This window comes from Cibotium barometz, chromosome 43, assembly GCF_041138505.1.
Source record: "Cibotium barometz isolate CiBa-2024 chromosome 43, ASM4113850v1, whole genome shotgun sequence".
NCBI lineage: Eukaryota > Viridiplantae > Streptophyta > Polypodiopsida > Cyatheales > Cibotiaceae > Cibotium > Cibotium barometz.
The window spans coordinates 7,027,118-7,053,883 of NC_141088.1; the positions used below are offsets into that span (position 1 = coordinate 7,027,118).

At 43.7% G+C, this 26,766-nt stretch overlaps 1 protein-coding gene across 2 annotated transcripts in view; it reads left to right on the plus strand.

Annotated features, from left to right (window-relative positions):
• Window positions 1–24,575, plus strand: part of FAB1 (fatty acid biosynthesis 1) — a 36,374-nt gene extending 11,799 nt beyond the window's left edge. Inside the window, exons 12-13 of one of the 2 annotated variants that reach the window (XM_086781418.1) lie at window positions 24,197–24,256; window positions 24,336–24,575. In XM_086781418.1, the coding sequence (XP_086637544.1) occupies window positions 24,197–24,256; window positions 24,336–24,467 (192 nt within the window). In that variant the 3' untranslated portion in view covers window positions 24,468–24,575. The remainder of the gene's footprint in view (window positions 1–24,196; window positions 24,257–24,335) is intronic. The other variant, XM_086781419.1, reaches the window with a different exon arrangement.
• Window positions 24,576–26,766: the final 2,191 nt, after the last annotated feature.

Sequence of the window (26,766 nt, forward strand, 5' to 3'; positions counted from 1 at the left end):
AGTCCTACAAGGGTGGTAAAGCTGAAAATAACACATCTAAAGAACAGGGCCCAAGAAAGAACAAATTCGGCTTAACCCCGGAGCAAAGAGAGCAATATGCTAAGGATGGAAAATGCTTCTCTTGTGGTAGCAAAGACCACATGTTTCGACAATGCCCAGATCGTAAACCAAAGCACGAGGACAAGCACACCAAAGCAAATGTTCATGCAGTTCCTGATGTGCAAGGTAATACAGGTCGTGATGCAAAAGAGCGTATGGTTTGCAAGGCTTGGGGGCAAATCAAGGATCAGTCCGCACTATTCATGTTTGATGACTGTGCAACTGACAATTTCATCTCTATGCAAATGGCAGCTGCATTGGGTATTGAGGTTGAAAACATGGGACCTCAGATTGAAGCCGAAGCTGCATTTATTGGTAAAGAGGTGCAGGTTACCCCTTTGATTGGGAAGTTGCGCATCCATATCCAAGGCTACCTTGATAATGAGCATTTCCTAGTTGCTCCACTGAATGGATGTGATGTATTGTTGGGCAAGCCGTGGCACCATAGGCTTGAGCCCCGCAAAGACTACAAGTCTAATATGATTTCTTTTATGCATAAAGGCCGCATGCATTTTATTGATGCTGGTAAAGAAGGGGATTCCATCCCACTTGTATCACACATCCAAATTAATAAAGCAATAAAAAAGAGTCTTTCAGCGTACTTGGTTTTTGTGCGTGATAGTCTTGTGCCAAATCATCAAAATGTGGATGCTATGTCTAATGATAGGTTGAATTTTCTTAATGCATTCAACGACTGTTTTGCTGACTCGTTGCTAGGTGAACTACCTCCCCAAAGGCCCGAAGATCACCGCATAGATCTTGTGCCAGGTAGTTCTCCACCTAACAAACCCGCATACCGAGTGAGTGTTGCACAACAAGAGGAAATCATGAAGCAGGTAAACGAGCTTTTAGAGAAAGGTTTGGTTCAGCCCAGTTCCTCACCTTACTGCTCTCCTGTGCTTCTTGTTCAAAAGAAGGACGGATCATTCCGTATGTGTGTAGACTATAGAGCTTTGAACAAGCTTACCATCAAGAACAGATTCCCAATTCCGCGAATTGATGATATCTTGGATAAGCTTGATGGTTCAGCTTGCTTTAGCAGACTTGATTTGAAGAGTGGTTATCACCAGATACGCGTGGTGCCACAAGATGTCCATAAGACTGCATTCAAGACAGCCTTCGGATTATATGAATTCTTGGTAATGCCTTTTGGTCTCACCAATGCTCCTGCTACTTTTAATCCTATGATGGATAGGATATTCCGACCCTATCGCAAGTTTACAGGAGTCTTCTTTGATGATATCTTGGTTTTCTCCAAGAATGAGCAGGAACACAGAACTCATTTGGTCACAGTGTTCGAAGAGTTGCGGAAGCATAAACTTTTCGTCAATGCCAAGAAAAGTGAGTTTTTCCTTTCAGAGATTCATTATCTGGGACATATTGTATCCAAGGATGGAGTTACAATGGATCCTGCAAAGATCGAGACTATTCGGAATTGGCCTGAATTGCAAAACGTACATCAAGTACGTAGTTTTTTGGGATTATGTTCGTACTACAGGCGTTTCATAAGGCATTTTGCTATGATTGCCACTCCTCTACATGATCTCACGAAGAAGAAAACTGCTTTCAAATGGACTTCAAAGGAACAGGATGCTTTCTTGCAGCTCAAGCATGCGATCATATGTGGTCCAGTATTGATTGTTCCTGACTTGCACAAGTCATTCGTGGTTGAATGTGATGCTTGTGGTGATTGCATAGGAGCTGTCCTAAATCAAGAAGGGCATGCAGTTGCATACGAGAGCCGTCGTTTGCATGATGCTGAGCTTCATATGGATATCTATGAGAAAGAGCTCTTGGCTGTAATTCATGCCTTAAAGATTTGAAAACATTACCTTCTTGGGGCTGAATTTGTAGTCAAGACAGATCATCAAAGCTTGAGATACTTTCTATCTCAAACAAAGCTTTCAGAGAAGCAGATGAGAATGGCAAATTTTCTTTCCATGTTTCATTTTCAGATTGTGTATACTCCAGGAAAGAAAAATGTGGTGGCCGATGCCCTTATGTTGCTGCAATCTCAGTGGCCTCTCATGGAGATCTATCTGCTATGAGAGATTTGTATCATTTGGATGCTGATTTTTGCCATATATGGACTGATTTGATGGCTGGTCATTCACATGCCTCTTATGTTATCAACGAGGGTTATCTCATGAAGGATAATTGCCTATGTGTGGTGAAGGATTTGTGTCCAAAGGTTATGGACGAATGTCACACTCCACCATATGCTGGTCATAGAGGTATTATGCCTACTACTCGCATGATTCAGAGGTATTTCTTTTGGCCGAGCATGCGTAAAGACATTGAGGCTTATGTGCGTGCATGTATTACTTGCCAAAAGGTGAAATTTGACAGGCAAAAGCCTCCAGGTTTGCTTCAGCCACCATTGCCTATTCCCTCGCAACCTTGGGAAAGTATCACGATGGATTTTATTATGGATTTGCCTAGATCCCAGCATGGGAATGATGCAATTTGGACTATTGTGGACAGGTTTAGCAAGCAAGCTCATTTCTTGCTCGTCAAGAAAACCATCAAAGCTGATTATATGGTAAAGCTTTTTCTTGCTAATATTTTCAAGCATCATGGTATGCCTAAATCCATTGTTGGGGATAGAGATCCCAGGACTACAAGCCTATTTTGGAGGGCTTTATTTGATAATATGGGTACTAAGCTTGAGTTTTCATCAGCTTATCATCCCCAAACGGATGGCCAAAGTGAAGCTGCAAATTCAGCCGTGTTGGATTTATTGAAATGTTATGTGGCAGATCAAAAGAGTGCATGGGAGAAGTATCTTCCACTTGTTGAGTTTGCCTACAACAATACGATCCATGCTTCCACAGGAAAGGCTCCGTTTGAGATTATTTATGGCAGAGTGGTCTTGCCACCTATCCTTCGTACCAAGGATGAGATTTTTGCAGCTGATGAATATATTCGTGACTTGGATGTTGCCTTTGGTCAGGTGCGGACAGCCATTGCAAGATCTCAGGATAAGCATAAAATGGCTGCTGATGAGCATAGAAGGGACATGGAAGTCAAAGAAGGTGATTGGGTATTGCTGAAATTTGAGAAGGCTAGGCTTCGGAAGAGGCCAGGACGAGAAGGATCATATCCTAAGCTTTCTCCTCGCTATTATGGACCCTTCAGGGTGATTCAGAAGATCAATGAAGTGTCCTATAGACTTGCTCTACCTAGTCATTGGAAGATTCACAATGCTTTTCATGTGAGTCTATTTCGGAAATATGTGGGGCCAGATCCTGATGAGCCTGTCATCACAGAAGATCCGCCAGAAATTGAAGAGCTTGAGGAGATCCTCCAGCCAGAACAGATTGTTTTTCACAAGGAGAGAAAGCTACCTGCCGGAAAGCTTTCCAGGCGATACCTTGTGAAGTTTAAAAATTATTTGCCTATTGATGCCAAATGGGTAAATGAGGATTATTTTGCAGATTATCCGCAGTTGTTGCAGGCATATCTTGAGGCTTTTCAGTTGAGGTCAACTCTTTAGAAGCCCGGGGGGATGTCACCAATTGGCCGACCATTTGGTCCATCTCCAGTTTTTGCGTCTCGTTCACTTGAGGCCAGGCCGGTGTCTCGTGTGAAGAGGCCAGTATTTTTGCTGACATGGACGGGAGCCAGACTGGTGCCACCCGTGTGTTAGCAGGATGGTGTCGTATGGACGGGAGCCAGACCAGTGCCACCCGTGTATGACCTGGACTGTGTTCGACCCATGGGATTGTCACGCCATGGAAGAGCCAGTATTCGTGCCGTGTTTTGCCTATGGGACTGTCACACCATAGGAAACTCGTGCCTGGAACTGTGTCTTACCTATGGGACTGTCACTCCATAGGAAGACCAGGTTTTTATGTTTTTATGTCGTGCCAGTTTTGTGCCGACAGATATTTTGTACTTGTTCCATGAACGGGAGATATGTCCATGTTACTATTTGCACATGCACACATATTTTGCATGTTTGAAACTGTTTTCGCATGACATGTATTTGTGTGTTTGCTTGCTTGACGTGTTACTTACTGAGCGGGGACGCCTGCCAGTGAGTCGTGAAGTCTGCTCTGTATTCTGACAAGTTTTGGTGCATGTGAACAGGTGGTAAGTATGTCGCACATGTTGTTTTAATGTTTTATATTTCTAACCTTTAGTTTTATAAGGTTAAGTGTTCACATTCACTTAAATGTGGGCACCCCCTTTTGGGCACCCACTTAGGGGCCAAGGTGGGGAGCTCCACCTAAGTGAATGTGGGGGTGGGCATGGTCACCTACCCAAACTCCCCACCCACATGCAAGCGTGGAGTAAACTCCACTTTAATTTTATTAAAAAAAGGGGGCTCCATCAAGCGTAGACACCCATCGCTTCCACCTTCTTGCGTTGAGAAACCGGCGACCATCTTCTCTTCGCTTGCTTTTCCCAGGCGGCTGGCTGTTTTCCCTGCACAACGACTGCTTCTGTTTCCTCTGCTGCTGGCTGCGCCTCCTCTTCTACAGGCAGCTAGTGTTGACTGCAGGTGCGCTTCACACATATAAGCATTGCTGCAGGCGGCCACCTCCATACAGCATACGCTGCTCTCTGCAGGCGAATCCCTTGGTCCTGCAGGCTGCGTGTTTTCACCAGCAAACTACCCTTTCTTTCCTCTCCAACAGGCGGCTATCTTCCCCTGTACAGCAACTGTACCTTAATAGTCAGGCTGCTGTGCACTACTACCTGACGGCTGCAGCACCTACTGTTGGTGACTGCGCATGTTCTCTCCAACAACCTGCTACTTCCACCTCACAGGCTGCTGTCCCTCTCATGCAAGCAGCGTTCTAGCTTCAGCAGGCGGCTGTCCACCGAGTGTGTGTGCACTCCCGCAAACGATACTCTATAGGCCGATGGCTACAAGTTGCCATCTCTTCTCCACTGGCGTTCTACAAGGGGATTTCGCATCTCCTGGGTGGCTTCATCATACCACGAGTATTGGTTTTCTATCAACCATCTACAAGTAAGTGAATTTCAGATTTCAATAAAGTATTTTATGTTTAAATCTGATAAGGGATTCATCCCGCTCGGCCAACACCCGTTCGGTGCCGGGTTGTCCAAGCTCTATTGGAGAACCTCGGTCCAAAGGTGCTGAGATCGGGAGAGCCAGGCGTTAGTACGAGAGTGTTTGTGCGTGGTCTCAGAACACCAGTGAGGCGCTCTCCGCGGAGTCCAGTGAAAGCACAGGACCGTAGAGACTGGACCACACTAGTGGTCGTACTGCTTCGAGCTTCTACATCAAGTTTCGATTTCGAGCATACTTGTTTGGTACTGTTTTCATATGTACATGGACATCATCTGGTTCTTGGAACCCATGGAGCATTGTATTCATTAAATACTCCCAATAAATATATCATATATTGAGGGGGGGGGGTCGGCCCGTTCCGGCCCGAGTGCTAGTGTCCATCTTTCCATTTCATTTCATTTAAATTTCAAGTTATATTAAGTTGTCCATTTCAAATTTGTGGTTTTAAAGTTGTGCTATTAAGCGTGTGGGTGTCCAACGGAGTCCTTCCCACTCGACGGGATCGGTTTCAACGGCAGTCGTACAGTGCTGTACGGCCTGTACCAGAACAAGCAACCACCTGTGACAGTCGCCTGCTACAGCAGATGTACTCGCAGCAAACTGTGCGCAGCTTGTCCAGAAGAGAGTACCTGCAGCAGCTTGTCCGTACAGGGCTGTACGGCTGGTTTGCACAGAGAAAACAGCAACGAGAAATCTGCAACAGCCGACTTGCTCTCTTGCTTTTCCACGCTTCTTCCACACACGTTTGCTCCACGTTTCTTTTTTTTCCAAAAAGAAGAGAGAGAGAGAGTAGAGAGAGGCTTACACTCCAAAAGTGGAGTTGCCCCCACCCCATAATAATCCTAGGGCCCCAACTTTAAAAGTTATTAAAGTTCCCTAGGGGCCACTAAGGCCTAGGGGCAACTTTAATAAAACATTAAAATTCTGATGTTCTAGTTCCCCCCTTCACACATAGGGATGTCCACACATCATTAACTCTGTCCGGGCACCCCCCATGTGAATCATTCAATATTTTGACTCAGCAACCACCATGCCCACACTTGTGCTGTTCCATTTTCACAGGGCCATGTCATACCCCCCTCTTGAAAAATGGCAAGCGTCCTCGATTGCATTCTGGTGATACATCAAAATATCCAAAGTGAAATATACAATATGGCAAGATCAGCGTCCCAATCTCTCTAAGCCATGCACATGTATCAATATTCACTGCAAACCAATGGCGTAGTAATAGTCCAAGTTGTATACCACTGTGAACCATACATATCCACAAAATTCCATGTGACTAGTACACATATATCATAGAAGTCCCATAAACAGATGTATTGTCAGCCTCAGTACCTTCGGGTGAGATAAAAAATGCACCAAGCGACCTCTAGATGTCATCTGAGCCTGTCTGTATCAAGGGAGTGGAGGTGCTACCCCCCTCTTGAGCATCAGGTAATGCTCCAGACCCATGCTCTGCTGAACCTAAATGAGCCACAACAAGAGTCGGCTCTAACTCAAAGGCATCGAGATAAAGCTGCAAAACCTGAGGTGAATCTGTTAAGTCACCTTCCTCCATCCACTTCGCATCCATCGGTGAATAGTTCTTGAACTTCACAAGATAGCGACGGGAAACTTTACCTCGTACCTTCCTTTCCTTATGTGTCAGTATCTGCTCTGGAATCAGAACCTCATCAAGTTACTCAACTTCCGGCTGAGCCTCATCTGATACATCCTCAGGCACATCCCCACGGAAAGGTCTAAGGAGACTCACGTGAAAAGCATTGTGAATCCTCCAGTGATCTGGTAGCTTCAAACGATAGGCTACCTCACCAATCTTTTCCAAAACCTGAAAAGGCCCATAATAACGCATGCTCAATTTAGGGAATAAGCGCTCTTTACCCTTCATCTTCTTGAGTCTAGCCTTTTCAAAGCGCAAAAGAACCCAATCACCCAATGCAAACTGTAAATCACGTCTGTGATGGTCTGCGGCTTTCTTTTGCTTCTGCTGAGTTTTCTGGAGTGCCAATTTAACTCTCCGATAAGCTTCATCCAGACTCTCCACATACTGATCAGCCTCAAAGATCTTATCCTTTGTATGCAAAATGGGTGGTACCTTCTTCCCTCCTTCCACAATCTCAAAAGGCGCCTTGCCTGTCGAGGTATGCACAGTGTTGTTATATGCAAACTCCACCAAAGGAAGATACTTTTCCCATTGTTGCTTGTGCTCGGACACATAACACTTGAGAAGATCCAATACTGTAGAGTTAGCCTCCTCTGACTGACCATCTGTCTGTGGATGAAATGACGATGAAAACTTGAGAGTTGTACCCATGTTATCAAACAACCCTCTCCAGAACAAACTTGTCATCCGTGGATCACGGTCACTAATGATAGACGTAGGCAAGCCATGATACTAGAAGGTGTTCGCCATGAACAACTTCACCATATGATCCACTTTGATCGTCTTACGCACGGGAATGAAATGTGCCTGCTTACTGAATCTGCATATGATAGTCCAGATGCCAAATATAAAATCCATGGCAATGCTCTCCCAAGGTCTATCTGGAATAGGTAAAGGGTGTAATAACCCTGGTGTCTTCTGACGGTCAAACTTTACCTTCTCACATACGATGCATTGCCTCACAAAGGCATCAACATCTCTTCTCAAGGTTGGCCAATAAAAGAAAGTCTCCACTGCTTTGACCGTGGCGTCAATACCTCTATAACCTGCATACGGTGGAGCATGACTTTCAATCATAACCTTGAGTCGCAATGGCCTGGTAACACACAGTCTGCCATGCATCAATAAAAACCCATCTCTGAGAGTATAGTGCTCATGCCGCTGACCCTCAGACATCTGATCATACAACTTTTCAAATTCCTCATCATGGGTATACTTCTCTTTCATTTCATCAAGCTCATGATCATAAGCAAGTGAAACTGCAGAGACTTGTGGCTTGCGTGACAAAGCATCTGCCACTACATTCTTTTTGCCTTCCACATGCACAATCTGGAAGTGAAACATTGACAAAAAGTTTGCCCAACGCATATGCTTCTTTGAAAGCTTAGTCTGAGGAAATAACGCAAGGTCTGATGATCTGTCTGCACGTTGAAATCAGCCCCAAGCAAGTAGTGTTTCCATGTAGAAAGAGCGTGAATTACAGCCAACATCTCTTTCTCATAAACCTGTAAATGCTTCTCGGCATCTTGCAATATTCTACTCTCATAGGCTATCACACGTCCCTCTTGCATGAGAACTGCACCAATGCTACTTCCGCATGCATCACACTGGACAACAAAAGCCTTTCGGAGATCCGGTAACACCAATACTGGATCCGAAGTAAGCTTTTCTTTGAGCTTTTTGAATGCTGTAATTTCCCGATCAGCCTATCTAAACGGAGTTGCCTTCTTTGTCAAGGCATGAAGAGGCGAAGCAATTTCAGCAAAGTACCGTATGTAACGCCTGAAATAGGAACACAATCCTAGAAAGCTGCGTACATCATGCACAGTCTTCAAAGCTGGCCAATTAAGAACTGCTTCCACCTTTGCTGGATCCATACGGACTCCATGCGCAGACACAATATGCCCCAAGAAATGTATCTCCTGCAAAAAGAACTCACTCTTCTTGCCATTAACAACCAGCCTATGGTTTCTGAGTTCTGAAAACACAATGGCCAAATGCCTTCTATGCTCTTCCTCAGTTTGTGAATGCACAATCATATCATCAAAGAATGTGCCCACAAACTCTCTATGAGGCCTGAAAATCCTGTCCATCATTTTGTTAAATGTGGCAGGTGCATTTGTCAAACCAAAGGGCATAAACAGGAACTCATACAACCCAAACGTGGTTCGGAATGCTGTCTTATGCACATCCTCGGGTCTAATGCGTATCTGATGATACCCGCTTTTCAAGTCAATGCGACTAAAGACTGTGAAGCCCTGTAAGCAGTCCAAAATGTCATTGATCCTCGGTATGGGGAATCGATTCTTGATGGTATTCTTGTTCAGCGCCCTGTAATCAATACACATGCGCCAAGAACCATCCTTCTTCTGCACCAAGAGTACAAGTGAGCAAAAGGGTGATGAGCTAGGCTGTATCAACCCCTTATTCAAAAGCTCCTGCAGCTGACTCATAATCTCTTCCTGCTGGGCTGCACTAACACGGTACGGCGGTCTATTCGGTGGAGTACTACCAGGAATCAGATCAATGGCATGATCTTCTGGCCTCTTAGGAGGAAGTTCTCCTGGCAATGACTCGGAACATAAGAAATCAGTCCTGTCCTTATCTAACATAGACAAATTAGACTTAGACTCATCATCCTGTGCATCCTTTACATAAATGTACGCGGAAATATGCTTTTTCATTACGGATGAAATCGCCGAAGCGGATACAATAGGAACAGATTTCCCTTTGAGTTTTACATCCAATACATGTTCTTTCCCTCTATGAGTCAGAGTGATTTTCCTATTGTAAGTATCCACCACCGCATGTACTCTGTGGCACCATGGCATCCCCAACAAAACATCACAGTCATCAAGTGGCATGATAAAGAACTCTTCGCTGTCCACATAACCCTGCAAATGAAGCCGAAGCTTCCCAATAATAGGAGTAACGGGTTCTGCATACCCTGGACAAGTGATATTAGGCTCATGTAACGGCCCCATCTCCTCTGCGCGAATCCCCAATCGACCAGCCAAATCTGGTGAAATGAAGTTGGCTCTAGCACCTGTGTCAAAGAATATCAAGGCATTCTGATCTCTCACTTTGCCCCATGCCCTGCACAACTCTGTTGCTTCACCACCTGGCTGTTCCCCCACAAGATCAGGAACTAACCCCACAGAAGGTTTTGGTTTCTTTGACTTGGGCTCTCCTTTATTGTCAGAGTCCTTTTGGGACTTCCTCTTGGGACAATTGAATGACATATGCCCCTCTTTAGTACAGTAAAAACACTTATGAGCATCTCTCAAAGCGTGTCTTTCCTCAGAAGTCCTCTTGAGCATTGGCAACTTCTTATACTTCGGTCTGTGAAGACCCTTTAGCATCACGAGAAGCATGCCCAGATTTTTCAGCTTTCTTGCTCAAGTTCTTACTGCCTTTAAACCCAGATGAACCTCCAGTGAGTAATGCATTAGCTGTCATAGCATTTTCAATCATCTGTGACATGTTCGCTACTCTTGTCTTGATACAATAATCTCGTACCTCTTTGGGCAGCCCACAACAATACTTCTCTACCTGCCCAGACAATGGCACTGCACGGTAAGAAGTCACTGGGAGTAAAGCTTCCCAAAACTTCTTGTTATAATCTTCCAAATTTTCACATTTTGAAGCATCCAATTTGTGCCATGCGGTCATAACATCCATAACATCCACCTCAAATGTAGATGTGAGCCATACGGAAGAGAAAACCTGTTTAAATTGGACCCATGTAGTGGGTGCTATGCCCTGCAAAAGAAGAGTAGACCACCACTGCAAAGCATTGCCCTTGAGAAAAGTGGCAGCTTTCCTCACCTTAGAGGACTCTGTGTAATTCCCGCCAGAAAAAGCAGCATCAAACTGCTGTAAAAAGGTAAGTGCTTTCAATTTATCTTTGGCCGCACTGAATGTATCAAACTTCACTGCAGCTCCCCCTTCCTTGTAATCCTTCGCCTTTCCCATAGGCGTTAGATTATCATATGGAAGTGGTTTCGCAAGATTGCTGCCCCCAACATTCATGCCCATCATTGGGTCAACATTTCCCATTCCCACACCTGGCATACCATACATCCCAGCCATGTTTCCAAACATTCCGTTATGCATACCTGGCTGCATACCACCAAACATATTGCCTTGCATTCCAGGTTGCATGCCCCCAAACATATTTCCTTGCATACCGGACTGCATACCACCATACATATTCCCCTGCATACCAGGCTGAAAATTAGCTCCAAAAGGCCCGTGCATACCCATGCCTCCCTGAGGGTAACCCCCAGTCATAGATTGGAACACCGAGCCACCACCAAAATAACCTGGATGCATATTCTGCTGAAGAATAGGTGGGTGTCCATAGAAGGAACTCTGAGAGTTTGCACCATAAGCATGCTGCATGTTCGGAAACTGGCCAAAAGATGGTTCCTGTGGGATGGCACCACTATGACCCTGTGGAAGATTCTTAGAACGAACCTCCTTCTTCTTTTTCTCGGGCTTTGTACGGGATCTCATAAATTCAGCAAACCTCTCACTTTGTGTGAGCTGCATAGATACATCCATAACACCAGCCAAACGATCTTTGAACCGAGCATCATCATCCTCTTTACCATGTACATCCTTTGGCTGTGTTACATCCTCATAAGGCTCAACATCTGCAGCCTGTTCTCCTGCATGAATATCCTCAGATACATCTCTCTCAGGAGAAGTCTCTTGCTCTTCTTCTTCATGATAGAAGTACTCATCCTCTGTATCAGACATGTTTGCTGAATTTTCAGCGATGGCTTTCTTCGAGGCAACCAGGAGCTCACCCCTTCAGAAAGTTGATGATTGGTCTCGGGGACAGAACCTTGAAACTGGCCTCTGATAGAAACCAGAGTGCGGTAGACTAGCAGTCACCCGTCCACTTGTAGTCTAGATATGAAAACAGAAAAGATTGGGGTTAGAGTGCCCGAATCTGAAAACAAAGCGACACCTGTTGGCCCCAAAGCTTGGCGCCCCTTGCGGTATTTCTTTATTCAATTCCAAAAGTATGAAAGGCTGAGTACAACCAAAATCAGCCAAGAGATTACACCTGTATGTCCAATCTGACGGCCCACAATACCTCTTAGCACAGAGGATCCACGCACACAGATCTGTGTCTCAAAGCAACACACTGTGCCTCCCTCTGATCAGCCAAGACCACTAAGCAGGGCAGCCATGAGCATACATCTGACATAACTCAAGCACATGATTCAACATCTCAGCTCATACATACATGTACTGTTCAACCTCTGTCTCCACCCTTGTCAATCTGCCATACCCCTCCTCTCACAAGGGGCCAGATAGCTCAAATCTGCACAAGACATAAAGCAGTAGAAAGAGAGATAGATGAACAGATGCGGAGCTTACCAAAATCAGCCCGTGGATCGGCACTGGAGGAAGTAACGGTACCAATCTATACTTGCAGGCACTTGTTTCCACAACCCTGCTTCACATGTGTGTATGTACTTGTCTGTACCCTCCTTGTATCCACCTCAGTGCTGTACCTGTCTGTACAGTCTTGAAAAACAGTACTGCCTCCGAACACGTGCCAGAAGCTGTCCTTGCATATGCCGCCTGCAGCCAATATCTGTATACGATTGTATCTGCGCAGCCAGCCTATTCCAGATCTGTCCAGCGCCGCCAACAGCTGTACTGTTCAGCGGAGCTGTACCTGAACTGTCCGTACACTGTACGGCAGTCGTACAGTGCTGTATGGCCTGTACTAGAACCAGCAGCCACCTGTGGTAACAGTCGCCTGCAACAGCAGATGTACTCGCAGCAAACTGTGCGCAGCTTGTTCTAGAAGAGAGTACCTGCAGCAGCCTGTCCGTACAGGGCTGTACAGCTGGTTTGCACAGAGAAAACAGCAACCAGAAATCTGCAACAGCCGACTTGCTCTCTTGCTTTTCCACGCTTCTTGCACACACGTTTGCTTCACGTTTCTTTTTTTTCCAAAAAGAAGAGAGAGAGAGAGAGAGAGAGTAGAGAGAGAGGCTTACACTCCAAAAGTGGAGTTGCCCCGACCCCATAATAATCCTAGGGCCCCAACTTTAAAAGTTATTAAAGTTCCCTAGGGGCCACTAAGGCCTAGGGGCAACTTTAATAAAACATTAAAATTCTAATGTTCTAGTTCCCCCCTTCACACATAGGGATGTCCACACATCATTAACTCTGTCCGGGCACCCCCCATGTGAATCATTCAATATTTTGACTCAGCAACCACCATGCCCACACTTGTGCTGTTCCATTTTCACAGGGCCATGTCAACATATCTATATATCTTGTGCGTTATCTTGGTCATGAAAGATTGATGAATTCTGTCCATTGAAGAAACGATTCTATTTATCAAGCTTCCGCATGTTACAGAATTCTTACCTAGCCTTTATATAGGCTCCATATATGCCCATAAATAGACCGATCTGCTATGAGCCAACAAAGAGGACAAACTCCAAAAATATATATGAATCTGACTTCATTTGTGTGCGCTTGTCCACATGGCCAACGGTTGTCTTGATCAATTAGGGCTGCTTTTGCATATATTTGAGCCTTGCTAGTGTGTTTATCTGTTGCCCAAATCAAGGATTAGCCTTGAGATTAGCCATGTTCATGTGTGTCTACATGACATCCCCTCCTGCTAAACTCGATGAAGGGATTCCAACCTTTGACCTTGGATAGTCGTCATCATCCCTTGTCTCCTTACAGACTCCCAAACTCGTCATCCTTTCTTCTCCGCAACCTTTTCACTAAAAATCTTGCCATGTCTTTGATTCCACTCCAAATTTGGTGTTGAGATCTTTGCAGTTGTTCCACTTTGTCCCCTTGCCTTCATGCCCTATCCTTGAACACTATAATGGTCTCCTTGTCACCAAAGCATCAAAATACAGGTTGTTGATATGCAAAAACGCAATGCAACAATAAAAAGTTAAAATATAAATAATAATAATAAATAATGTAAAAAAAATTGGCGTGGCACTACCATGTGGCGAGATAGCAGCGCATGGTAACCTTATAGTTACAGGCTTGGAATGATGCAACTAGCTCTGCAAGAAGCGATTTTCTACCTTGAGAGATGTACCATCAGATGGTACAGTTTTGTGTGCTAATAATGCATTATATGCCATTAAAGGCATTGGCAATGTGGAGTTGATGTCATGTAGTGGGGACACATTTACTCTTGAAGATACTTTGTATGTACCTGGGATTTCTGCCTCAACACTTGCAAAAGGTGGTCTCAAAATCCAGTTCTCTGATCATTGCAGCTCCATTTATACAGAACAGATTCTGATGCGCTTATGCTCTCTGGTACATTGAGCAATGGCCTTTACAAGCTTGACATGTATGACAGGAGTCGTGATTCCTCGTTGATCCTGCGTTGGGCTTCCTCATAGTCCTGTCTGTCTGCTTTTTCTTCCTGCCGTCTGGCGTCATCCTCTCGTCTTTGCTGTTCCATCCGAAAGAAGAGGGTGACGAAGTTGGGGGTAACCGAAGGAGTGAGTTTTGTTACTGTTGCGTCCGAGAGTTGAAGACTCTCCATAAGAAGCTGGTTCTGAGCTCAGAGTAGAGCTATGGTAGGCGGAAGAGCAAGGTCTCCTTCGGGGGAGGCATCTTCCTGCTGATGTGTACTCTCCTCTGTAGACATGTTATTGAAGTCGGTGGTCGTGCGGGAGCGAAGTTTGACCATCCAAGGATGTTCTTATGCTAGGATACGGTGTGGGTGGACAAGATGAATCTGATGCCAATGTAACATGCAGCGGAATTATGCGTAATAAGGGATCCTGTCACACAAGTCCTACACCGCCTTCTTTATCCTGAGTTTCGCGAGTCTTTAGCAATCCACTTTTAGTACTTTAAACTTTAAGAGAAAAGAGAGAGAGATGGAACTATACACCGGATTGGGTCCTAAATTACCCATTGAAGGACCCCCTCCTATTGTTAGGAGTATTTGCTTTATTAACTTTGAAGAGAATGGCTTTGGACTGTAGAGATAAGCCAAACACGAGATCTTTGAAAGACCAAGAGTCGGGTTGACCTATACACGGTTGTAGAAGCATCAATGATGACCGATCTCAAGCCTATGCACTCTTTCCAATGAAATGTAGGAAGGTTGCAAATCTGAGGCTGAGATATGGGCTGATTGGGACTGGTTCTAGGCTGTGTATGAATGCTGAAAATGAATGAATGCGTGCGTTTTACCTTCACCCGATGGCTATAGCAAAACGATGACGATATGAATGTTGGAAACTGAGTAGGTGCTGAAAGCGCAAGGTTCTATGTGGGCTGAATGCTGTATGCTGCTGCGTTTTGCTGATGGAGGATTGAATGCTCAAGCGATGATGCTCCTTGTGCTGAAGGATGAAGCACTTGGAAGGCTTGAAGGCTTGAGACTATCCCAGTTCACAGTGAGGGTAGGTTGGAGATAGTTCCCGATGGCAGAGGGGGGAAGCATTCCTCCCGGGTGTTGTATGTTCCGTCACTTGATTTTCATCTGTTGTCAGTGCATCAGGTTTGCAAGACTGGCGTATGGGTGGAGTTTGATGAGCATTTTGTTGCTCTCCAGGACAAGGCAACAGGCTAGGTAGTTTGGGAAGGCGGAGTGGAGAATGGAGTTTACAAGCTTTCAACACTCTCTCTCCCATGTCCTCAGGTTTGTGATGAGTGGCAGTCTGGTAATGGCCACTTAAGTGTGGATACGCTGCAGGTGCAGGCTTTCCAGGACCAGATGGTGGATAGCTTGCCAGTTGAAGGTAGTAGTTGGCAGGAACTTTCCAGTACTGATGTTGGTGGTTCTTGTGTTCGTGAGTAAGAGGAAATTCAACAGGTAACTTATGCTCTGATGTCTCGTAATATTTGGAACAAAGAAATTCCTTTAGATGAGGATGTTCTTTCCACGGGGACCTCTTGGAAAGCCAGGCAGGTGGCAATTGATTACTTGCAGAAGGAGGTGGATTCTCGAGGCTTAGTGGTTCCGGATTCAGAGGGGGTGGTTGACAGGTTTCAGAAGGCCTTGCGTGGTCTTCAGCAGGTTTCTAGGATTTGGCTTTCCACCATAACTGGTGTTGATCCTTGTTAGCAATGTGATGTCTCTTTGACTCGGAAGAAGATTGGTTCATTGATTTGGTTGATGGACACCAGATTGGACGTGAGCTTCCTGATGAGGCTGTTAAGCTCATGGTTGCAGATGACTCTTTGGGAGGCAGGATTGCGTATCTTGTGGTTTCTGTGGCATGCGAAGGATCATGGACTCTTTTACACAGGAGGGGGATTGATGGATGGAGTCCGACTCCACGGTTGGAGTGACTTAGATTGGGGAGGAGATCTAGACACGAGGAGATCTACTTTAGGCCCAAGAGCAGTTTTATGGAGCAGTAAGAGGTAGTCATCTTTTGCCTTGCCGTCGACAAAGGCAGAGTACTGGACTGCTTGTGATGCTGCTTGCGAGGTGGTGAGGTTGCATGGCAGGATTGGGCTTCCACTGGAGGAACCCATGGCCATCCAGAGGCACTTTGTTCGTGAACAGATCGTTGCTGATGACATCTTGCTAGAGTTCTGTTCGACGGAGGACAATACGGTGGAGCTCTTCACGAAGTCGCTATCTCAAGATTTGCTCAGGGGGCACCCCAGCTCCTTGTGGTTGGTTTCACAGCCAGGAGCTGAGAGGGGGTGTTAGAAGTCATCTCTTGTCTTTACTGAGACACCAAGGCCTTTATTGTGGGTGTGCCCGCCCTTGTAGGTGTTCTCATTTTTCCTCACTCCCTGTATTATTCCCATATTTTTCCCTATTTTTCTTGGCTTGGGCGGATGCCCAGTGTTGGCAGGAGGGCCCATGAGCTGGCCGACTGATGCTTCAGGTCCATGACCTCACACATGCACTGGCCGACTGTTGACAGCTGGGGCTGACTGGCTGTCTTGGCTGGTCGTGGAGGATCAGGGCCTGTCGGCTGCCCTTCTACAAGCCGACTGCATCATTGGGGCCATATAAAATGGCCCCACAGTCCCTTGCCAATCTTGTATTGTATTCGGGATCTTCTTGTGTATTCATAGTAGAGTTATACGCCTCTCTCTCCATTGCTGTCTATTTTCTGCACTTGCTCGTGTTTCCAGATTTGGTCATCATCGCCGTTGCGTATTCTGACATTGGCTACCTACAAATCGTAATAATAATGCGCTCTGACATTGGCTACCTACAAATCATAATAATAATGTCCAACTTAGTGTGGTTCACACAATAACCCAATAACTCTGTCCACACTTGGCTGCTCATTGGGCGCCTCAACAATATCACAATGATATGGCACAATAGCCCTCACAAACACATGAATCCGGCCACGTTCTCGACCTTTCAGGTGGCTAGTGGGTAGAAGCATGTCCACGTCACACTCGGGAGAGTGTGCACTTGACAGAAACGGAAATAGAAACGACACCTCAAGAGAAAGAAAGTTTTTGCAAATTTTTAGTACGATTTTATCATTGAGTAAAGGTTTTCCTTTTTAGCCAAGCCTAAACGCATTCTACGATAGGATTATGGAGGCCAATGCTCCTTCAAGACAACCCACACACATGTTGTAATAGGGTTGGGCTTTCCTCTTCAAGTGAGACCAAAGCCATTATGGAGAAGAATTGGACAAGTAGTAGGGTTATGTTGTATCTATGTTGGGATTCGGAGTCGTATGTGCGGGTATCTTTAGGGTTATGAGATACAAAGCCTATGCTATGGAGGTTCAAACTGAAACATGATGTTGTTTGTAGTAATGAGAGAAGGGTAGAGAGATAAGAGAACAAAGCTCAAGAGATTGTATTTGCACGTACAATGTAATGCTAGCATTGATTATTGTGAAGTTCACAAGGTACAATGCTTTTATAGGCAAAATGCCTTATCTTTCTCAACACACAAACCATGGGGCAATGACACATGGCTAACTCATGACATCATTGCTTATGCACTAAGTGGCTATAAGAGGTGGTTCACATGTACTAACTCACTCACTCACATAGTGAGTGTTCACACACAAAACATATCAGGGATGTTTACAGCTAGATAGGTGTTCACACCTATACAGTTACACATTGGTGGACACAAGAGATGGACACACACACATATGATTCTGAATCCCAACAACCTTCCTTCGTTGGAGCGAAGCTGGAGATGTATCTAGACAGACCTTCAATAGGCATGGTGATTTGGGCTCATTGGCACCACGTGATGCAAAAGATCACAGTGGCCATACCTAACATGATACAACAGATCATGATCAAGTGTGCAAGTGGAGCTTGACAACACATGATTAACTTACATCAATCTAGTCAAAGATCAACCCCCTCTGGATCAAAATAGGGATAGACTAGAATAGTGGAGCCTTTTATAACATAAGGCGGTACAAACATATCACAGATGCGAGAAAAACCTACAAGAGATTATTACATCTCGGGACATCCCGAGTAGAGAACCCTAGATGCTTACACACAAAATCAAACATGAATAGATTAAAAGTCCGGGTAAAACCCCCTCTCGATGTTGGCATTGTAGACCCTTTTGCGGCATAAAATCAAACATAAATAGATTAAAAGTCCGAGTAAAATCCCCTCTCGATGCCGGCGTTGTAGACCCTTTTGTGGCATCGTTTGCAAGCAATAGAAGCTTGGGTCGTCGTTTTAGGCTCAAGAGCCAAGGCAGAGGACCCGAAATGGCACAAGTCTGAACCAGGACAGGGAAATCCCTAGATTTTCATCAAAGCAGAGGTCTCATCTTGATGCCAACATTGAAGTAAAAAGATTTCCATGTGTGAAAAAAAACTCCTTGCTTGATGTGTTCTTGTTGGTATGTAGTTGTTGGATTGGGGAGGCTCAGCCTGCAGAGCTGGACAGGTGGAGAAGAGTCCCAGGTGGCTGCCTTGGAGAGGGAGGTGGAGAAGAGCTGGTGTCTCAGCTAAAGGCGAGAACAGGCGGAAGTAGGGTGGCCGAACAAGCAGGAGGCAATGTGGTAGAGGAGGCAAAAATGCCGGTGGTGGTAGTCCTCTAGGCACTTGTGCCGCTTGAAAAAGCCGGCGAAATTGGTGGCGCCGCTTGGGGGTTGGGTTGAGGTGGTACGCTGCCCGAAAAAGCCGGCGGCGGCAGCAGCGACGCTTTCATAGAGACAACAAGATTGAACTTGGCTTTGATACCATTTGATACCATTTGATACCATTTGTGGGTATCTTTAGGGTTAGCAGATACAAAGCCTAAGCTATGGAGGTTCAAACTGAAACATGATGTTGTGTGTAGTAATGAGAGAAGGGTAGAGAGATAAGAGAACAAAGCTCAAGAGACTTTATTTGCACGACAATGTAATGCTTGTGTTGATTGTTGTGAAGTTCACGAGGTACGATGCTTTTATAGGCAAAATGCCTTATCTTTCTCAACACACAAACCATAGGGCAATGCCACATGGCTAATTGATGACATCACCTCTTACCCACTAACTAAGTGGCTATAAGAGGTGGTTCACATGTACTAACTTACATAAGTGAGTGTTCACACACAAAAACACTCTTACACATATAAGGGGTGTATACTCGGGTACAAAGCCTTGAACAAGATTACAATCAAGAATCGGTTTCCTATATCAAGGGTTGATGATATATTGGATCGGCTGGAAGATGCGGCATTCTTTTGCCGCTCCATTGCATGATCTAACCAAGAAGAAAATAGTGTTCAGATGGGGTGAGCGTCAGAGACATGTCTTCAACTTATTGAAGGAGAAGATTGCTTCTGGACCAATATTGGTCATTCCAGACCTAGTGAAACCTTTTGTGGTGGAATGTGATGCAAGTGGGGATTGTTTAGGGGCAGTTTTGCAAGAAGAGGGGCATGTGGTTTCCTTTGAGAGCCGAAGATTGCAACATGCTGAGAAACACTTGTAGGTTTCTAAGAAAGAATTTCTAACTGTGGTTCATGCTCTTACTTCATGGAAGCATTATTTACTTTGGTTTGATTTCATGGTCAAAAAGGATCATCAAAGTTTGAGTAATTTTCTGACCCAAACTAAGCTATTCATGGTCAAAAAGGATCATCAAAGTTTGAGATATTTTCTGACCCAAACTAAGCTTTCTCAGAAGCATATGGGGTGGGCAAACTTTTTGTCCATGTTTCATTTCCAGATTATCCATACACCTGGGAAGAAGAATGTGGTTGCAGATGCTCTATCTAGGAGACCACGGGTACATTTAGTGATCATTGCCTATCATGGAGAGTTGGATTCAATGAGAGATCACTATGTGCATGACGAGGACTTTGGTCCCTCCAAGTCCCCACGTCCCAGCTAAGCCCTAACCCTAACTTGGGTTAGTCTTGGTCCCTAGCCCTAACCCTTGGCCTGTCGTCGCGAGGTAACATACTTCCCTCCTCCTAGTGAATTCACATCCTCGTTGATGCATAAGGAAACAAGCCTATGTAAGCAAATCCCCGGATGTGGACATCTATCCATAGCATCTACTCAAGTCTACTGCCTCTGGCAAGTGTAAGATTCCTCTTGTAGACCTCCGTTATAAACATCCAATTGCTTCTTACGGTCAATCCAACTATCATCCAAGAAGTGAATCCCAATAGGACATCCAATCTTAGAGTGCAACAAGCTCTAACACCCCACAACACAACTCAATTGTCATACCAAATGGCATCCTTTATTAGTTGTCAGCAAAACATTAGTCCACTTAATGCACACAATAGTCCAACTGGAAGATCTTCCCCAATCCAATCCTCATCCAAGATTGAACGGAGATTGTGTTTTCAAACATAACCAGCAGATATGCACGGTTACTTTAGGGAAGCATAAAACTTCCCAACCATTTTTGCGTATATGCCATTTCCTCTAAGAGCTTGAAGACAACATCACCTTCTCAAAGTGGAATGAACTTAAGGTTACCAAAGGTCCACGCAATCCCATTAATAGAGATTGTGAAGGACAATGTTTACTTGGCTTCCTTAGTTAGCTTTGTTGCCTGTCAATAAACAATTCGTAAACCTTGACCTAGGCATCCTGGATTATGACCATCAACACAAGACTGCCCAACTTGGCATTCGTTCTTGGGTTATGCCAACTTCCAATAAGACTACTTGCCACGTGCCATCTAGTGGCTATCCGGATAACATGAAGGGTTCATGGTAAAACTTGGTATGATCTAATTGTTGCTTTAAAACTCATGTGGAAAAGTAAGAGCATGCAACAAATTAGATTCCATCGCAGTTTTGCTAAGACCTTGAAAATCTAAACATTATTAATTAGGGGGTTTACAAGAAAGTACAAAAAGTAACTTAAAAGTCACAACTTAGGATTTGTGAAGTTAAGACTATTGACTCATTCTTGGACCCACCAATGTGTGTGAATTCAGACTTGAATCCCACTTACCAAAAGCCTCTTGGCACCACTTGACAACCCCACGGGTTGGCGAAGGTACGGAGCACCCGTCAACCTTGGGCCCGACGCTATCCTCCCTTATGGGATCCTAGATAATGTGCCGCTGTTTATCTTCTAGCCTTATGTCTTGCAAAGATCACTAAAATATTTGAATTGAGAGGTCCGTGTAACCGCACATGATGTGCGATCCTTTGTGGGTATTTACAAGTTTTTTGGCCTCTCAAAAGTCCTCATAGACTTGTTGATGGGTGTTAAGACTTAGTGGGAGAGCATCCACATGACCCCTAGTGGATTGCAGACTTTTAGGCTCTCAGGTAAGTTTTGCTTGTTAGCGCTTGCCTTAAGGATGGGCCATTTCAGGTTATCAGACATCCAGTAGCTTTCATGTCTCGTAAGCTAAACTTGCTTAAAAGGATTATTCAATGTATGTCTGGGAACTTCTAGTGGTAATCCTAGCCCTGCATTGAAAGTACTTTCTTTATGGGCGTGAATTTTCGGTTCATGCAGATCACCAGGCATTGCATTGGCTTTAGAGGATGCCCAGTGCACATTGTAGTGACCATCAGAACACCGCTGGAGTCGGATTTTCTAGCAATATGGTGGGATGATCGAGTACTTGTTAGGCATGCCAATCTGATGGTTGATGCTCTTACAGTTTAGAATGCTCTTATCGAGCATGTTGGTAAGGGACTTGAAGACATGAAGCACGATACACAGCCTTGGAGGAGTTTGGTATGGAGTGGACTGTGGGACTCTAGAGAAGCTAGAGAGGCATTTCTGCTAGCCACAGATGAGGCGAGATGTGTTCCCTTATGTGCAACACTGGTTGGTTTGTCAGAAGATAAAAGTGTCGCGTGGGAAGAAATTAGGGTTGTTATAGCCATTACCTATTCTCGATTGGCCTTTTCAAGGTATTTCTATGGATTTCGTCACAAACTTGCCGCCTAGCATGGGTAAATGCTTGATGATTGTAGATCGCTTTAGTTTGTTATGCTTATCCCCGCCTACAGGTCCACAATTTAATTGCCGAGGACAATGCCAGGTTGTTCATTCGGCACTGGTATACCCTCTGCTGCCGGTCCCATGAGAAATTTTGGGCGTTAGAACACAAATTCTTTGAAAATTTTGAGCCAATCATGCATACCGTGTTGCCGCTTTCATGATAAATTTTGGGCCTGAGAACACAAATCCTAGTTGTATAATCCCTCGGTATTCCCAGTTCTTCACCATCAATTGTGAAACTGTCTTTTACAGCCCCTTGTAACTCCTGTAAAGGACCATGACCTTTGTCTTGCCAATATTGACACGTAAATCACGTTCCTTAGAGAGTGTGTGTCTTTGCAAACCTGTTGTTGTGTGACAGTATTGCTATGTCGTCTTCAAGGAACAAAATGGAGACAAGCTGGAGTGGTGAAACATGCCTTATCTTCAAGAAAACAACAATTTCATGCGTAAAACCTTGAGAAAATCTGAAAATAAACAAAAGAGAGAGAGTAGAGAGAGAAGACACCACACTAGGGGAAATAGCCTTGGGCCGACCCCCCCTCCCTTGGAGTTACATTAGATAAAACTCCTTGGAGGAGTCTCAAGTAAGTTCTTAGAGCTAGAGAGCTCTCGTCTTTTTACATGTCTCAACAATGAGAGAATAGCTGAATGTATAGTTCTTGCCCAAAAGCACTGGAGAAAAGCGTTTTAAAACTCACTTATAGTCCAACAAGCATCTTTTTAATAATGAAAGCTCTTCTCCTTTTAGAATTTAAAAAGCTTTTAATCTTTTGCTTTCCAAAAGCTAGTCGTGTCATGTTGCTATTGTGCCACGTCACCATTGCCACATTATCAGTGTTTTTTTTTTCCAAAACCCTTTTTTTTTGGGGCGCACGTTGCATTTTCGCATATCAACCTCTTGTATTTTGATGCTTTTGTGACATCCCTCCAACTTATTAAATAGTTGTCCTCAACTGTTAGGTCTTGCTTTTCTCTGCTTTTCTTTTTTGTGGACTTGAGCTCTGCTCTCTCTGGCTCTCTCGAGACATGGTTCTTCACACTGAATGTTCTGCTCTTCTCTTGTGGTTGGCTTTGGGGAGCATCTTGCCCTCATGGTTTTCACCCTTCACATAAGAGTGACCTTGGGGTTTGACCTCTGTGGGACACTCCCACCCCTTCCACCTCTAGAGTTGTCCTCAGGCCATAGGAGTTTCCTAGCATGATTGTCTTCGTGTCAAGATCACCACGTACCCGTTATATGTCAGAAGACACAAACACGTGCACACATACTCATCCTTGGGTTTAACCGGGCGTCCCCGACCCTTGGCACACACAAACATTCTCACAAGCATAAATCAAATAAACAAATGAATGCTCAAACAGTTCCTTGGTTTTGACACCAATTTCTTGGTTTTTACACTAGTTCCCATTGTAGTCCACCAACTACCCATGTTAGTGTTTCACTATGGTAGACTAACATTATTCATATCCATGTACTCAGTTCTGATTTCCTTCACTCTGATAAACAGTGCCTCCAGGAGATGGTTAGTCCCATGACTCTTGTACAAAAGATTTAGTGTTGTTCAATCTCAAAGTTGCTCCTTTTGGGTATAACTTAGACAACAACTGTTGAGTTCTAGAATACTCAATTCCTTGCAGTGGAATATAAACAGCGAGCATTCTCCTTTGTTCCTGGTTCCTTGGATGTCAAAATACAAAGGCCGGTGACAAGGGGAGGCTTTGCCACCCCCTGTACATTGGTGAATTCTTCCTGCTCATCTATCTATATTGAGCCCAAAGAGGGAGGGGGAGAAGTGTCAGCCCGCTTCAACTAATTGTGCTGTATCCTGTCTCCAAAAGTTTGACCTGCCCATAAAATGTGAAGAGAACCCTTGATCTGCCCATAAAATATATATATATATATATATATATATAGAGAGAGAGAGAGAGAGAGAGAGAGAGAGAGTAATGAGTATTGTTTTTTTAGGCCATTAGAACTGGGTGGGTTCATCCAACTATCAATATTGAAAATCCAGAGAAAGAGATTGTAAGTCCTCTCCCTCTTTCTTTTGCAAGTCAGAACGTTAAGTTAGGTGTGTGAACACTTTACCCTGATGCTATTACAGGATATGAATATTGTAGTGGGAGAGAAGAAGCAAAGGTTGGACATAAAAGTAGCCCTATCCAATTCATTCGGTTTTGGAGGTCATAATTCCTCTGTACTCTTTGCCCCATACTCTGAGTTTAATGAGAACTAGCTGTCTGTACTGGCAGCTTGCTAAAACTGTCCTGAACGTTTGCATCTCTTATTGGACAGCTATATCAGAGATTTATCAAAATCTGTTATAAAACACGTGTTTTGCAATGTGTACGGTGTCGGAAGAGTGCATTGCAGCTTGATTTATAACTGTCATTTCTCATTTTTGAGTTGTCTTGGTACTGCGGAGATAAGTATCGTATGTCTAAATATTCCCTTTGTGCAGAGACTATTTGCAAAATGATCAAGTAGCAGTGAAAAGTTGCCTACTAAAAAAATGCTTCTTTTTTGTGTCCAATTTGGGATCACATTAAATTTTCATCAAAGTTTATTCATTGCATGTCTTGTACTAGCTACAACTCTCTGCCTAAAGGTGAGTTTTGGTAATATACCGAAGATTGGACGTGGAGTTCTCCTTCTGTAGCTCCTTGTTCCACCGAGGGAGCACTCCCTTCATCCCACTAAAAGATCAAGGGCAGCATTGTTGACCCTGCAAATTGCTAAACTAGTGGCTAAACTAGCTCAGTTTTATTTCTAGAGAGCTCCAAACGATCTAGGAAGCTTTTGGGTCCATCCTTAATGCGGTTTAGAATATAATACATGTTATGTGTGAGGTTAGCACACACTCGTTTTCTTGGTAACATGATTGAAGACACGGAAGCGTGAGTTGTGCAGGTTGTGCAGATGACCTCTACTCATAATTAAGTAGTATCAGAATTGTGGTGATGAATTGGGCAAGAAATAATTGATGCATAGCTATAGCATGTGTTGAAAGACTTACGAGCTACAGACTTATGAGTTGGGCAAGAAATAATTGAACGCGAGTTACAGGATCTGAAAGACTTGTTGTGAGTTGGGCAAAGAGAGACGTAGAGTTATAGGATCTGAAGCTTTGGGTCCTTTCATAATTTACAAAGGTGGCTTTTATGATGTGCACGTATACATAAGTCAGCATCCTTTCAAGCTATAAATTTATTTTAAGTGATCCACAACATAGTCTTCAAAAAAACTTCAATAGTAACTCCACGACCAGCAAGCACCATCACTAGTTGAGTGTGAAATTTGATCTTAATCCTTACGTGTAGATGATCTATAAGTAATATTAGAAGTGTGGACATGAGTTTGTTAAGAAATAATTGACGTGTAGCTAGCATGTGCTGAAAACGACTTAAGTCGAAGCTTTGTGTCTTTTGCAAAGTTTGCTAGGGTAGCTTATATGATAAGTCGGTCAATTTATGTGCGTGTGTGTGTATATATATATATATATATATATATATATATATATATATATATATATATATATATATATATTCACATATACACATATATATACATATATATACGTACATACTCAATAGGAGAGTCAAATTCTAACTTCACGAGACCAACAAATAATGCTTACTATTGCTTGCTTTAACTTAACCACTAGTCTTGTAAAGAAAAAGCTACTTTTAAGACTTGTAAAAAAATCATTTCCTTGTAAGCACATTGTTTGAAAGAAATTCCTACGAGCAAATACTCTCTGAGCACGACATTAGTTGAAAAGAAATATCAAGTGTCCAAAAAGTTCTAAAGATGTCTTCCATGGTCATCATTTAAGTGATTTTTACACAAGACATTTTTAACATTCTACTTTGAAAATACTTACAAATAAAAATTTAAGCACGCCATAAATGCAATATAAAAATTCTACTGTATGTATTTTGACAAGTAAAGTTTTTTATGCATGTCTTCTTAAAGATAAGGCTATTACATCATTTTTATGCTATTTTCAATAACTTCAAAAATTATAATATTACAAGTATATGATTAATTAAGTTATTTTTACTGTAAGTAGATGTATGCTTACTAAACATCTTTAAGAACTTTCCTATAATTCTAAATTGATTTATCTTTTTAAAAAAAAATAAAATTCATATATAATCCTTAAGCCACTTTTGTGCCTCAACTATGGTTATAGGACTATGATTAATAATTCTAAATTGATTTATCTTTAAAAAAAATCATATATAATCTTTAAGCCACTTTTGTGCCTCAATTATAGGACTATGATTAGTAATTACGAGTGTGCAATGTTTGTAGGACACCACCACAATGAGTGCAGTGCATGCATCTAGTCTCATTGTAGACTCAAAAGTAGCTCATGGGTTGATGGAGCAAGTGGTGAAGCACTGGGCTAGAAAGTTCAAACAACACCTTCATTAATGAGCTCACCAATTGACGAAGCACAAGCTCACCAAGGGTCAAAGTGCAAACTTGAACTGAGTGTAGAGGATTTTAGTTGCTTTCACCAATGTGGG